This window comes from Colletotrichum aenigma, assembly GCF_013390185.1.
Source record: "Colletotrichum aenigma strain Cg56 chromosome Unknown KSG_Cg56_contig04, whole genome shotgun sequence".
In the NCBI taxonomy this organism is placed as follows: domain Eukaryota; kingdom Fungi; phylum Ascomycota; class Sordariomycetes; order Glomerellales; family Glomerellaceae; genus Colletotrichum; species Colletotrichum aenigma.
In genome coordinates, this window is record NW_023500910.1 from 2430088 (window position 1) to 2442894 (window position 12807).

The 12807-nt window shown below is 53.1% G+C and overlaps 2 protein-coding genes across 2 annotated transcripts; both read right to left on the bottom strand.

The window, feature by feature from the left end:
* Positions 1 to 1140: 1140 nt before the first annotated feature.
* On the bottom strand, positions 1141 to 1914 carry CGCA056_v006534 (uncharacterized protein; the record flags this gene model as incomplete). Its single annotated transcript, XM_037321783.1, has 1 exon — positions 1141 to 1914. The coding sequence occupies one exon, from the start codon at positions 1912 to 1914 to the stop codon at positions 1141 to 1143; it is 774 nt and encodes a 257-aa protein (XP_037178813.1).
* A 1863-nt stretch (positions 1915 to 3777) lies between these two features.
* On the bottom strand, positions 3778 to 4695 carry CGCA056_v006535 (uncharacterized protein; the record flags this gene model as incomplete). The annotated part of the gene is made up of 1 exon (XM_037321784.1): positions 3778 to 4695. The coding sequence occupies one exon, from the start codon at positions 4693 to 4695 to the stop codon at positions 3778 to 3780; it is 918 nt and encodes a 305-aa protein (XP_037178810.1).
* Between the last annotated feature and the right edge of the window lie 8112 nt (positions 4696 to 12807).

The following is a 12807-nucleotide window of genomic DNA, read 5'->3' on the forward strand; positions in this document are numbered from 1 at the left end:
AGGATCGCGGCGGAAATCTGTGAGTTGGACGTTTACCGTCTGAATCTCGTCTGGTTCATGGAACTCTGGGAGTATATCCCTTAAGTAGCTTTTGTACACCTTGACAAGTGCGAACTGATAAGGTTGGTTTGGCTCATTGCGGTGACCCACAGGAGGTGGAAATATATATACATGTTCCGCCGGAGGGGTTGCATCCCCACTCAAAAAGCGGTCTTCTTTCGTCTGACTTTAAGATGCTCAACCTTTATGAATCCATCCAGCTTCGAGATTCCAACAATTGCATCCTCGCTAAAATACCCCGAATAAGTCATCTGACAAGCCTTCCTCCAACACATGTGATGAGGCCACGACATCACCACCCCCGCAACTCCGGTTTCTCTGAGAAGACGACAGATCTGGCCGAGATGCGTAGCCAGGGTGTGCATTCCGTGTGCAACAAATCTTATAGCCATGGTTTTCGATTCTGTCGCCGTCGTTGGCCCGAGTGATGTTATTTCCCAACCTTTTATAAACATCCTGGAGGTTCATGGCGTCTTGCGGTATCTCGTTCGTCCTGTATCGTGTAGGATGCTCTCGAGAGAACTTTGGATCATGGCAGAGGCTTTTGCTTAGATCTTGGACGAACGGATACTCCAGTCCTACCGTCGCAAGCGGGATCGTAGCAGGGCGTCGGTCTGTCGGTTTGGTCGCGGGACGCATATGTGAAGTGATGTCGGCCTTGCTGATTGCCGTTCGGATGGAGGGCGGCCAGTCCAGCTTTGTGCTGAGGCCCAAGGCGCAGAGGATGATGCTGACGTGGGCGATGAATTGGACGACTTGCGCGAGGCGGCCCGAGGAGCCTCCGGCATTGTGGTGTCGTTGTATCGAGTGCCTACTCATATTGAGCGCGAAATTCTGCGAATATTCAGTAGCAAGACAGGTCGTTCAAGGTGTGACGGGGATGTTCCGCGTCCCGTTAAATACCAAAGACGAGAACACAAGGTAGCGGCATAAGGCGGGTGGAAACATAACGCCAGTCACTTTTGCAAGGTCGTTCAGTAAGATAGACTTCGTTTCTACAGATTGGGGCTTTGCACACTGAATCTGCAAAATTTAAATACAAAAAAGTGATGAAGTTTAACGAACTTTAAATCTCGTCTTTCAAGACCTCAACCACGCTGCAGCATGCCCGACCTTCTCTCTGATAGCCTGACCTGGATCATTGCCCCCCTTCGCATCAGCCCCAATCTCCTTCACCCAGCTCTCCCTGTCGCCTGAAGCCAAAGTCGGAAGAATCTGGAGAACCCCAGCCAGCTTGGAGATCATCACCAGCGTGTCGTCGTCAAAAGCGCCGACGTAGTTCGAGTACTTGAGACTCCCGCCCTCTCCTGGCCAGTAGCTGATGAACCCACGGGCCCCAGGCACCTTGAGCAAGGCACACACCGTATCAAGATGGTTCTGCACCTCCGCCTCCGACAACTTGAGTGAGATGGTGTAGTGTTTGTCAAAAGTGGCTATCCCGTCACCGCGAGACTTGAATTTGTCCCCGATGCGCTGAAGAAGCTCGGCGGGGTCTGACCGATTCGTCTGAGGCGAAGCGAAAGGAGAGATGGAGCCCACGCAGCGGTTTTGGCCGAAGCCGATGGCAATGTACCACTTCAAGGGGTTGTCGGCTTTCTCAAACGGTGCTGCTGTCTCGACCGGCACGGACGGGACAATGGGGCTTGCGTGTTCGAGGATGCAGTTCCCGGCGCATCTTGAAATGCTGAGCAGCTGGCTGCCGATCAAGCAGGATACCAGCGCGCATAGAACGATGAGGGTTCGGAAGTAGTTTCGGCCTGTGAATTTTGCCTCTTGAGTCATCTGAGGGCTCCAGCTGTGTGTCTCCTTTCCTGGTGTCGTCCCCTGATACGGTTGTGGTGCCTTGCGTGTCATCTTGGTGTTGTCGATGGGCAATAGGAGTTAGGGGGCAGGGTCTGCTCGTCGCCCCTTTAAAAGGAGATAGACATCTTCCTATCCCATCAGAAGAATCTTTTCTTAAAATTCTGATGCCGCTAGTCAGCGGCACCAGCGGAAGCCCAGCTGGAAACGTGGCTGGGAGAGCATTATCTCAGGTACGACTAGCCCAGGTCTTCCCGGACAAAGAAAAACACCTCCTTTGGCAACACAACGATGAGAGTTAGTGCTATTGGAATTCGACAGCACAAAGAAAAGTCAGTGAATTGCAACATATCTTTATTGGAAAGCTTTTAGGGTTGTTTTTCTTCAACTCCGGTGTTGGTGTCGGTAGACAGTGGCCGACGAAATCTAGATCCCTAGTGGCGGCCAGAAGAACCCAGGGCATCGGGGATATCTTTTTTAGTTTAGCAAAATTGAATATGACACTCTTACTGACCGACCCGAAGAACACTACCTATCGTCGCTTCCCATCCGCACGCACAAAAGCAATCTTGGCCACCCCAGGCAAACTTGAAATCGCCACCAGTGTATCTTCATCAAAAGCACCAACATAACTCATGGTCCTGAGCGTGTCTGCCTCGAAGTTCTTCACGACGCCTTGGGCGCTGTCTTTCTTCAGGATGCTACAGACTGCGGTGATGTGTGTAGCCATAATGTTGCGTTTCGTCATGACGTAGGTCCTCACCATGTTCGTGTAGGACGATTCCGTCTTTGCATAATCCTCTGCTGAAAGCCTTCCGCTGACCGTCATCGAAGATGGCGGAGAAGGGAAAACGCCGGGGTCGAGCAAAATGCGGAAGAGCCCTCTCATGATAACTCCTGGATCCTGAAACGTCTCCAATTTGTCGCCGAGTCGTTCTTCAAGTTTACGGTAATCGTATGGCTGATGTGCTACCGTGTATGGCGACAGTTGAGATCCGCACCAATCAGGTGGTTCTGGTCCACCGAACCACATCCAAAACGGCATACTTCCAATGTCGTCTGCCAGCGTCTACGTGGCATAGGAGATCGGGGGCTCAGTTGTCTCTGATGTTGGATTGAGGGGCGCGTAGGAGTCATTGTCGTTAATCGTGTTGATAACGATGTGGTGGGTGCAGTTGTAAGTGACGTGAGTTCCATCAGTAGTTTGCCCTGGGCGTGAGAGAGCTTGAAGCGCAAGGTAATTGAGGTGATACAGATACATTCCGACGCAAATGAACAGAACCGCGAACTCACCAATCTTTCGATCTATGAATCGGTATTGTACAGCTTGGCGAGTCATTGTAAGTATTGATATTCTTGATGTATGTGAAGGTATCAAGATCGGAGAAGATCGGAGGAGATTGATGGTGATGCGGTGGTGTTGGAGGGAAAATTCAACTGATAAGAAATGACTGAGAGAGCTACTTTATAAAAATTTTGGACTAAAAGTACCTTGAGATACCTGGTCTTTAAGATATGTACGCCTGGATGGTTGTGGTCAGCTTCGGTATACGTGTCTCCCGTACACCTTCCACCTTTGATAGCTTTTGCCATGAAAACACCAAACTCTAAAATATAAGAAGTCAGTGTTAGTACAGTTGAAACTTTTGCGTTCTTCATCGCCGACAGCTGGGGTTGCTTGAGACTTTCGCACCGTTTCTCCGACGGCATTCTCCTGATGAGCAAGGTTGCATACCGACACGGTTTCATCACAGGCTTCGTTGATCACGATAGTATAGACAGAACTCTCATTCTCATTATATGTACCAATCTAGTTTTCGAGGAGATATCTAGATCCCCATAATGCCCAGGCATTTCTCTAGAGTACCAAAAAATGAGCTCCAATGACCAACGCCCATCTCCCCCAAATCACCAAGTCTACTCCTTGCTACGGAAACGATCCCGCGGGACTTGGTGGTGAAAGACCGCAGAAACCTCCTCCATGTTTGCAATCTCCACGATTGCGTTGTCGTCAAGAATGGCTTCGTACGAGTAGCCTTCCCTTCCTCCAATCTTGCGCAGGATGAATCCGCCCCCAGACTTGCGAAGCATGCCGCAGACCTTCTGCTTGTGCTCCTTGGCCTTCTCCGCTCCAAATCTGAGGTCGATGTTGATATCGAAGTGTCTGTCGCCGACGTAACGTCCCTCCCTTATCGGCAGCATCTTTGTTCCGATCTTGTGCTGCAGCTCCGTAGGATTCATGGGCTTGCTCTTGGTGAAGTCGAAAGGGCGCAGGGAGTTTCCGCAGTAGTTGTGATCGAAGTAGCCGTCTACGACTCTCTTGGGCGGCGTCAAGATCTGCGCGGGGATCGGGGCGAAAATGGTATTTGAGAGCCAGTCGATGTCGGACTGCGTTCCATGGGACGTCAAAGGGTACTGTGTGTCATCTGGCTGAGCCGATGGGGTGGGCGTTGCAGTGGCAATGACAGTAACAGTGCTCGTTCTCGTTTTCGTGGGAAGGATTGCCGTGATGCCAGTCGTGATGGTTGTCGTGGAGGTTTGGGTTGCTGTGACGGTCTCCGTGGCTGCCCTGTTGGCAGTCGTCCTCTTCGACATGTTGCCAACTTCATTTGCAGGTGCAATCACCACAAACAAAAGCATGTAAAAGATCGAAACCACTGCGAAGATGATACAACCGCTAAGAAATTTGGCGAGCAAACGTTCCTGCCTTGCCAAGCAATGGTGGTGATCATGCGTCCTCCCATCATGGTCTCTGGAAATACCACATGTCTTTAATTCGGGACTTTTGTTACTGATTCCAGATATTTTGAATTCGCATGTCTTGGATCCAGTCATATTTAATGATTATTCGGGTGTAGTTGATTGACGTAGAGTAGATGAAATGTTTTATGGATGTTGCGATGGGAAGATCGTGAGTTAGACACAAGGGGGCGGGCGGGGCCTTTGTACTATGAAGCATCCTTTCTCCGATGATAATTGACACCTTTGTAAAGGCAAAGACGAGACTTTCCCATGAAGTCTCAAATTCTTTCCCTAAATATCTCGATACTCTCCAGGGGGTATGGGTCTACATGTCTGTCGATACCCCAGAGTAAACACAACTGACTTTGACGCTCCCAAGGGCCGAATGGCTTTTCAATTGAATCCGAGCAGGCATCTTTCTCCACTTATGACACGGAGCTGAGGAAACTTGAAATGTGCTTCCCATTAGTGTCTGTTGTGAGTCTGTTCGAGGTACCTCTTTGACTCCCGTTTTCAGACTCCTCCGATAAAACTTCTCGATTCCACCCACGTGGTCTTTCGAACATCCCGCGCTGACTTGATCAAAAGTCCCCCTAAAATAACTTCAAACTCGACCAAGTCTGACTTTGTTTATGAGCTTCCATGCAAGCGATTGTCACGTCACGTAGTCCCGTACATGCAGCTGATTTCAGAAATTACCACAAGTTCGCTATCTAGTGCCTGCGCGCCCAAGCAGCTCAATACCTGAACTAGCTAACCATTTTCTGCTGTGAATCTCCTCAATGTCCGGTTTCCTCTCTGATATCATCTCTGCTGTCCTGAATCTTCTCGTCTACCGTGCCATTGTCATCTTCTCCTGTGCCATCATCTCTTGTGCCATCGCATTTGCTACGGTCGTCTCCCCTTCCTCTGCCTTCCCTGCCATCATCTTTCCGCATCGTCCTGTGTCGCCTTTAGATGTACCACATGGTGTTCCTGAACATCTCGGTCGAGGCGGGATCGGCATCACCACTGGCGCCGCCGAGGGGCAGAAGCTGAAGAGCTTCGGTAGGTCTGTCGCCGTCGAACATGCTCTGGCCACGAGCGCCGTAATCCTCGACCATCTCGGCCGCCTTGGGTCCGCTGCGGAAGCCCTGGGAAGTTGCAATGTTCTCGTGGGCACGAGCGCGGCCGGCAGCCAGGTCGGCATAGTAGATGGCCGGGTGCAGAGAGACGGGGGTGGTGCTACGAGCGTACTGGTAGCATTGGCCGTAGATCATCTTCTGCAGATCGTTAGGCTTCATGTTGGCCTCGTCGACAAGCACAGTGTAGTGGACAGGGCGGGCCGTGCCCTGGATGGCGACGTGCGAGCAGAGATAGAAGTCCCACCAGAAAGGGTGGCAGACCTCCTTCTCGAGAAGGGTGCCGGGCAGAGGGTTTCCGTTCTTGTCACCCTGCTGGGGGAAGAAGCGGACGTGGTGACGCTTGGTAGCCACGATGACGGTGAACCTGGGAAGGGTCGCGCCGGGGTACTTCTCCTTGAAGATGGCCTTCAGCGTGCCGATCTCGTATTCGAGAACCTGAGCGTACTGGCCCTCAGAGACACCATCGCGGAAGTAGATGATGTGGGGAGGAGGAGCCGGGTGACCCATGCGCTTGTGCCAGGTAGGCATCAGGCGGGCCAGGAAGTTGCGAGTGTTGACGGGAGAGAGCATCTCAACCCGGTAGCCATTGGTGTCGACTGCAGCGGCGTAGAAGGTGGCGTCCTGGTCCATGGACATAGTCATCGTGGCCATGGAAGGGGCATCAATGCCGGGGGTCGCGTGGGAGACATCAACGCCAATCATCATCGTCACCCTTTCGAAGAAGGCAGGGGCCTTGCTGTTCGGGCCAAGCTTCTGGTTCGGAATGCGGCAGGTAATACCGCCCAGCTTGGCATTGACCTTCATGGCGACATTCGAGTGGTACTGGCCTTGGTTCTTCTCGACGTGGCGGGCAAGAACGCACTGGGTGAGGACGCCGAAGCGACAGTCCGCAGACTTCTTGATGCGCTCGTAGGAGCCAGCGTTGTTGAAGCGCAGGACGCAGAAGATCAGCTGGGGCGTCATACCCGTAGCCTTCTTGATCGCCTTGTAGCCGTTGGCCAAGGCCAAGGCCATGTCACCCTGTCTAGACTCGCTGTCAATGACAACAGCGTCCTTCAGAATCTTGCCTCCATGACCAGTGTAGGTCTGCTTGAACATCTTGACGAACTGGTCGGCAGCGGGCTTTCTGGTCGAGTCCTCAAGGATGAGAATACCCCAGGACTGCAGGGGCTGACGGTTGCCGACCCAGAACTTCTTGCCGCGAAGGTCCCAGCGGCCGGCGAACATGGGGCTGACAACGTTGTTCGCATACTGAATCTTGGGGGGCTCAAGCAAGCTGCCTTGGGTCTTCGCCATAGCCTCGTCGAAGACGACACCGTACTGCTTGAGGTAGGGGTCATCCTTCCACGCCAACTGGGCCTTCGCCTCCATGATGTCCGCCTTGCGCACGTTGGGACGCGTGACGGCGCCCTTGATCATCATAGCTGTCTCGTCAGGACCCAACTTGTAGGGATAGCGCTGCATTGGCTTGATAATGCAGACTTCCATGGGGAAGAAGCCGGCCTTCTGAGTCTCGATGAGGGGCCAATTGGGGAACTGAAGCTTGAAGCCGTAGGTCTTCTGGAAGTACTCTGCGACCGTCATTTCCTCGCCGTTGTTGGTGAACTTGATGTTGTTGGCGGTGGCGCCTCTCTCGCCGTAATCCTGCCCGAATGCAATGGCCTTGATTACGTACACCTTCGCCCAGTCCTCCTTGCCCCGATGGCGAGGGGTGAAGCGCAGCTTGGCCAGCTTGCGCAGGTGCTTGAAGGCATCAGACATGGCGAAGACGGCGCCGTTCTTGCTGTTTTGGCGGACGGGCGCAAGAAGCCTGGCAATGTCATCGGGGCTCTGGTTCTTCCATCTCTTGTCGCAGGTCTCGAGGAAGGAACGGACGAACATGTGCAGCTGCATGTTGCCCTTCCAGAAGGCAGTGTTGGCGACGTCCACATTCAGTCCAAGTCCTCGACCAATGCTACCGCTGAAGGACTGGTTCATGCGAACGGACGCGTACACACCCTTGACAAGCTCGATGCAGTTGCCAAGGTCGAAGGCCTTCTTGCGATGCTCGTTGTAGAAATTGCGCTTAATGGAGAGGAGGTTTTCCGTGGGGTACTGCCGGACCAGGTGATCCAGGAAGTTCATCGCCTCAAGGACGGAATTGTCCCAGTCCATACGGTTGTTGAGGTAGGCCTCCAGGGCAGACAGATGAATCTGCTTCGTCTGGCGAATGACGAAGAAGAACTTGTTGTCATCCTTGCGGCGGGGCTTGCCGCTCTTGGGAGGGGGAAGGCCCTCATCAAGGTCGATGGTGAGACGCTCCTCACCGCGGTTGATGGCAATAGGAGCCCAGGCGAGCTTGCGACCGTCGCAGAGCCACAGGCACTTGTACTTCTTGAGCATCGCTTGGACCGTGGCATGCTTCCAGACCTTCTGGAAGACGACGTTGTACTTCATCGGGGTGGGCGAGATCATGACGTCGTACTGGTAAATGGTGGCCTTGTCGTTCCAGGACTTGACTCGGAACTGGTTGACCTCAAGGTTGCAAGGCTTGCCGGCCGTGTTGAATCCAGGGCGCTTGGCGAAAGGCGTCTCGCCGGCGTTTTTTCTATCCGCGCCGACGGTGTACGCCTCCGCGGGCAAGTCGATTCGAGTGTTCTTGTGGTCCTTCTCAGGGGCGCCCTCAGGCTTGGCCGGGTCGAAGCCCATCGAAGGGCCGAAGGGGTTGGGACGCTGGGCGGCCTGGGAGCCAGAGCGAGAACGAGCGGGGCTGCCGGAAGACATCTTGATAGTGAAGTTAGTACGTGAATTGTTTCTGGTATGTAAAGTGATTTGTTGTGCGTTGAGTGGCTCGTTGTGTTGTGAAGTGGGTTGAGTTGAGTGAAGGATGGATGGGAGAATAGGAGAATTAAAATAGACAGAGCTGAAGTCTGAAGAGACCACAGAAGGAAGGAAGCAGTAATCCGGAAGGGCCAGGCAAGTGTGATGACGGTGTCAGGAAGTAGCGAGTTTGGAGGTGCTTACCTTGGCTGTCGGTTGTTGGTGGTTGGTGGTTGATTGCGGGTTGCTGTTGCGGTGGTCTGGAGAAAGTTGTTTGTAGGCTGTGAAAGCAGATGTCAGTTGATGTTGTTTGCGGTTGCGGTTGTTTGTGTGTGGAGAGAGAAGGAAGTTTGTGTTGAAGTGGGAGAGAAGAAGCCTTTTTGTAGTGCTTGGAGGTATTGTTTGCGACTTCCGTTCAGAAGAGGCAAGAAGCAGCACGGGCAGGGGCAGGAACAGTGGTAATAGCAGTGGCAGAAGCAGCAAGAGCAGTGACGATGCCAGCAGGGAAGGCGAGAGCAACGGCAGCAATGTAGACGCAGGACAAATGTTTGTCATAGACCATGTGACATACCTTGGATGTGAATGGATGGATGTTGCTTGGGTTTGAGCTGGATGTGAAAGTGAAAAGTGAGTTGTTGAGTTGTTGCTGTGTGGAGGAAGAAGTTTGGGTTGAAGTGGAGGAGGTAAAGCCTTTTGTAGTGCTTGAGGGGATTTTTGGACGGCCGCTGCTCACAAGAGGCAGGAAGCACAAGATGAAGGAGGGAAGGAGTGGCAATCTGGAGACGGCAGTAGGCAGGGTAGCAAGCTGTTTGTGCTTACCTTAGAAGAGTTCAGAGAAGCTGATTTTTCGAAGCTGGTGATGAAGTTAGCAAACCGCAGGTGTGTACGGAGATGGATATGGCAGAGATAGAGTGATGGTATGGTGCTGAAGGTGGGTGAGGTATGTCTTGGCTTACCTTGTAGTGGTTGACTGTTGTGACTAAGGTCTGCTGGGCTGGATGTGAAAGTGTGAGTTGCTGTTGTTGATGTGTGTGTGTGCGTGTGGAGAAGAAAAGTTGGAGGCTCTGGGGAAAAAAGGTGGCATTATATAGATATCTCGAGGGCTCAAAACCGCGCTAGCAGTTCATGATGCATGATGGATGGGAAGGAGGGCAGGATGAGGAAGGAGGTATGGCGGAGATGGCAGTAACGAACCTTTGGATGAGGAAGGTATCACCGTAGCAGGAGACGGCAAGAGCAATTCGTGCTGCTCTCGTGAGGTGCTGTCGTGAAGTCGAAGTTGTGGTGTTGTGAACCGAAAGGGGATGGGAAGGTTGAAGGGGGAAGATGTCGACGGACGTGGACGAAATCGACGACAGCGGACGATAATGGATGACAGGAACGGCGACGGCGGACGAAAGCAGACGACGGCGCCGACAGAAACACCGAAGGCAGCGGCAACAGAAATAACGCCAGGGACGGCAAGGGCAGCGATATACCAGACTGATGGCTACTGAGATTGTCTTCAGTTTGATAAAACTTCCAACCGAGCTTTTCCTCAGCTCTGGGTCTTGGCCAGGGCATCAAAATCGAAATCAAAATCTTCCTGGGCGAAGGTGAGCTTGACGCAGACTTGAGGGGACATCCGAGCAGATATTGCTCAACTCAACAGGGTTTGTGGGCTGAGCCTTCATCCATGCCCTAAGACAACTCATAGGGATCACCAGAGGTCGAGAGGCATTGAGCCGAGTGGTCTTTGCTGAACTTCACCTTGCTGCAGAGACTTTGCTCCTCACCGCCTGAGGGCTGGTCGAGCTCTTCGGAGTGTGCGTTAAAGGGGCGAGACAGCAAAAGAGAAGATCCACTGTGACTGCATTATCGTGACGTTCTTCAAGCTGTACAAAGGTGCCTGCGCTCCAGAGACACTGCATGAAAGAAAAGGGAAGGGAGAGTAGAGTCAAAGGAACTAAGGTGGAAGACAACATGAGGAGATTGATTTGTATTGGGGTGCTGGCTCACCATGAAACCAGCTGATGCTTTCCTGCTACCTATCCACCTGTCATCCCAGTTTGGGTCGTCATGAGCCATCGAGTTGAGTAATGTCGCTCGAATGACGAATTTCTGTTTAAGAATATGCCCCCGTGGGAGCATATCAAATGAATATCTACCACCCCGAACGCCCCGTCGATGCAGTCCCCTAACTTTTGTATTATACAGAACAACTCTGTCGACTTGCGGTGTTGCTCCTTCATGAATCGCGAGAAAGGCCCGCATAGCTGATATCGAAAAAAGAAAATGGTTGACGTCGTGGGCCCACGTGCGTGACGGCGATAAGTCATTATGCCGCGAGCAGAAGACCAGTTGATCGTTGAGATCACGGCTGTAGCGACCATTCGAAAGGCTCTTGCCATCAGAAAGAGGGTCGTGCAACAACAAAATGCCAACGCCAGCGACTAAGCCCAACCTCTGCGGAAACCGTTGCCTACGTTCATCGTCAGTCCATGGTTCAATATTGATGTCTTCCGTATGGTTGTGGAGGTGCTTGAAAGCCAGAGGGAGTTTGGGTCCAGGCCAGGTTTGGGTCGTAAGGCGCAGTTGCCAACGGTATAGCGGGCTCGGAAGATCCGCCACTGGAACCAGGTCGAAGGGGAGAACTTCTATAACCAGATGCCAGACGACGGCCGGAACCTTCAAACGGACTGAGAGTCCGTTGAGGAGAGCTTCGTCCGCCAACGCCATATCCGGCATAGTCACCAGAGGCCTGGCGGCCATGAGAGGGGGGTTGCATACCGTTGTTTTGCCTGGAACGAGGGTCCGGGTTAGATTTCCAAGTGCTGTAGTCGGGCACTGGGGTGTTCTGAATAAGGCCGACGAGGTTGTGAACATTCAGGCGGTAGGCATCAGGCGAGTGAGCGTAGGCGTGGGCAGGAGGGAGGATACCAAGGAAAAAGGTAATGTCTCTAGAGAGTGGTGCCCCTTGGTTTCGTCGCTGTTGGTCGAGACGACGACCGGCAGCACCCTTCAGAGGCGATTCTCCTCTAGCAAGCTTCCGTGGTCTGTTGAGCTCTTCATAGTCATCGCCAGGGAAGGCGCGCTTGGGTGAATTGGTGACACCCATGTACTGTGGAGCGGGGCTGGCAGTCTGTCGAATTGGCACAGGCATGGGAGTCTGGCGCACAGATGTGGGCTGCTCAACGACGGGGATGAGCATCCTGGGTCGCAGTTGAACAGCAGGCGAGATGATGAGGCGGTAGGCGATAGGGTCGAAGGTCTCAACGGAGAAGCGGCTGGCAAAGTGGGCGAGCTTGGAGTCGGCGGGCCAGAGTTCGGACATGCGCTTTTCAAGTTCGGCGATTGAGGACAATTCGCCGAATTGCGACTCATACTTGTGGAAGTAAGAGTAGAGCGCCTTCGCCTGGTCCCTCTTTTCTTCCTTCTGCGTCAGGCGGTTGACACAGGTCTCGAAGACAACGCGGGCATCTGTCATGGGTTAGTACGAATCTACACACGCCTGATTGAGTTCTTACTTGTTGTATCCCCCTTGGAGTGCAAGAACTTGATATATTCAAGCATGAAGCTAGCATCCTCCGGGAAGAGCTTTGCACCTCGATCGAAGATTTTGCCGCCAGCTGGGTCGTTGTAGATGAGTGCCTCCATCTTGGCAACAGCAATGTAGACGTCGCTGGTCAACTGGCCACGGCTCCTTGCCTCGATGAACACTTGACGGAGACCTTGGCTGGCGCTTCCCTTGCCCTGGGTTCGGCGCGCAGCCCGACAAAGCGCAATCCACACGAACGAGATGGTACGCTTCAGCATATCGGTTTGCACCGAGAAACCCTGCTTCACAGCCTTGACGCGCTCTTCCTTGGCAAGTTCAGCCGATGGGGCCTCACCATCAACATCATCATCGTTGCGCTCGATAGAGTCCTTGATGTTGGGATCGAAAGCCGCAGCTTCCTCAATCCTACGAATGGCCTGTTCTTCCCGTTCCTTGAGCTTCTTCGACATGGCATAGAGATTGTCGAGAACCTGGCTGTAGGGCTCCCGGATAGCCTTTGCGCGAGCGGCCTTGCTCGCCTCGTCGTCACCCGCAGGATATGTCATCTCAACGCGGTCGCCGTGTCTGAGTGCCAGCAAGACACTCTCAGGGTTCGCCGTGATACCGTCGGTCAGGAAAGACAAACCAAGCTCTTTGCCGTCTTTGACAACGTTATTGGCAAAACACCACTCAGCTGCGTCGACCCACATCTCCGGCCAGAAGCGAAGCGCCATCAACGCTTGCTTGTAGCAGTAGAGCACGCGG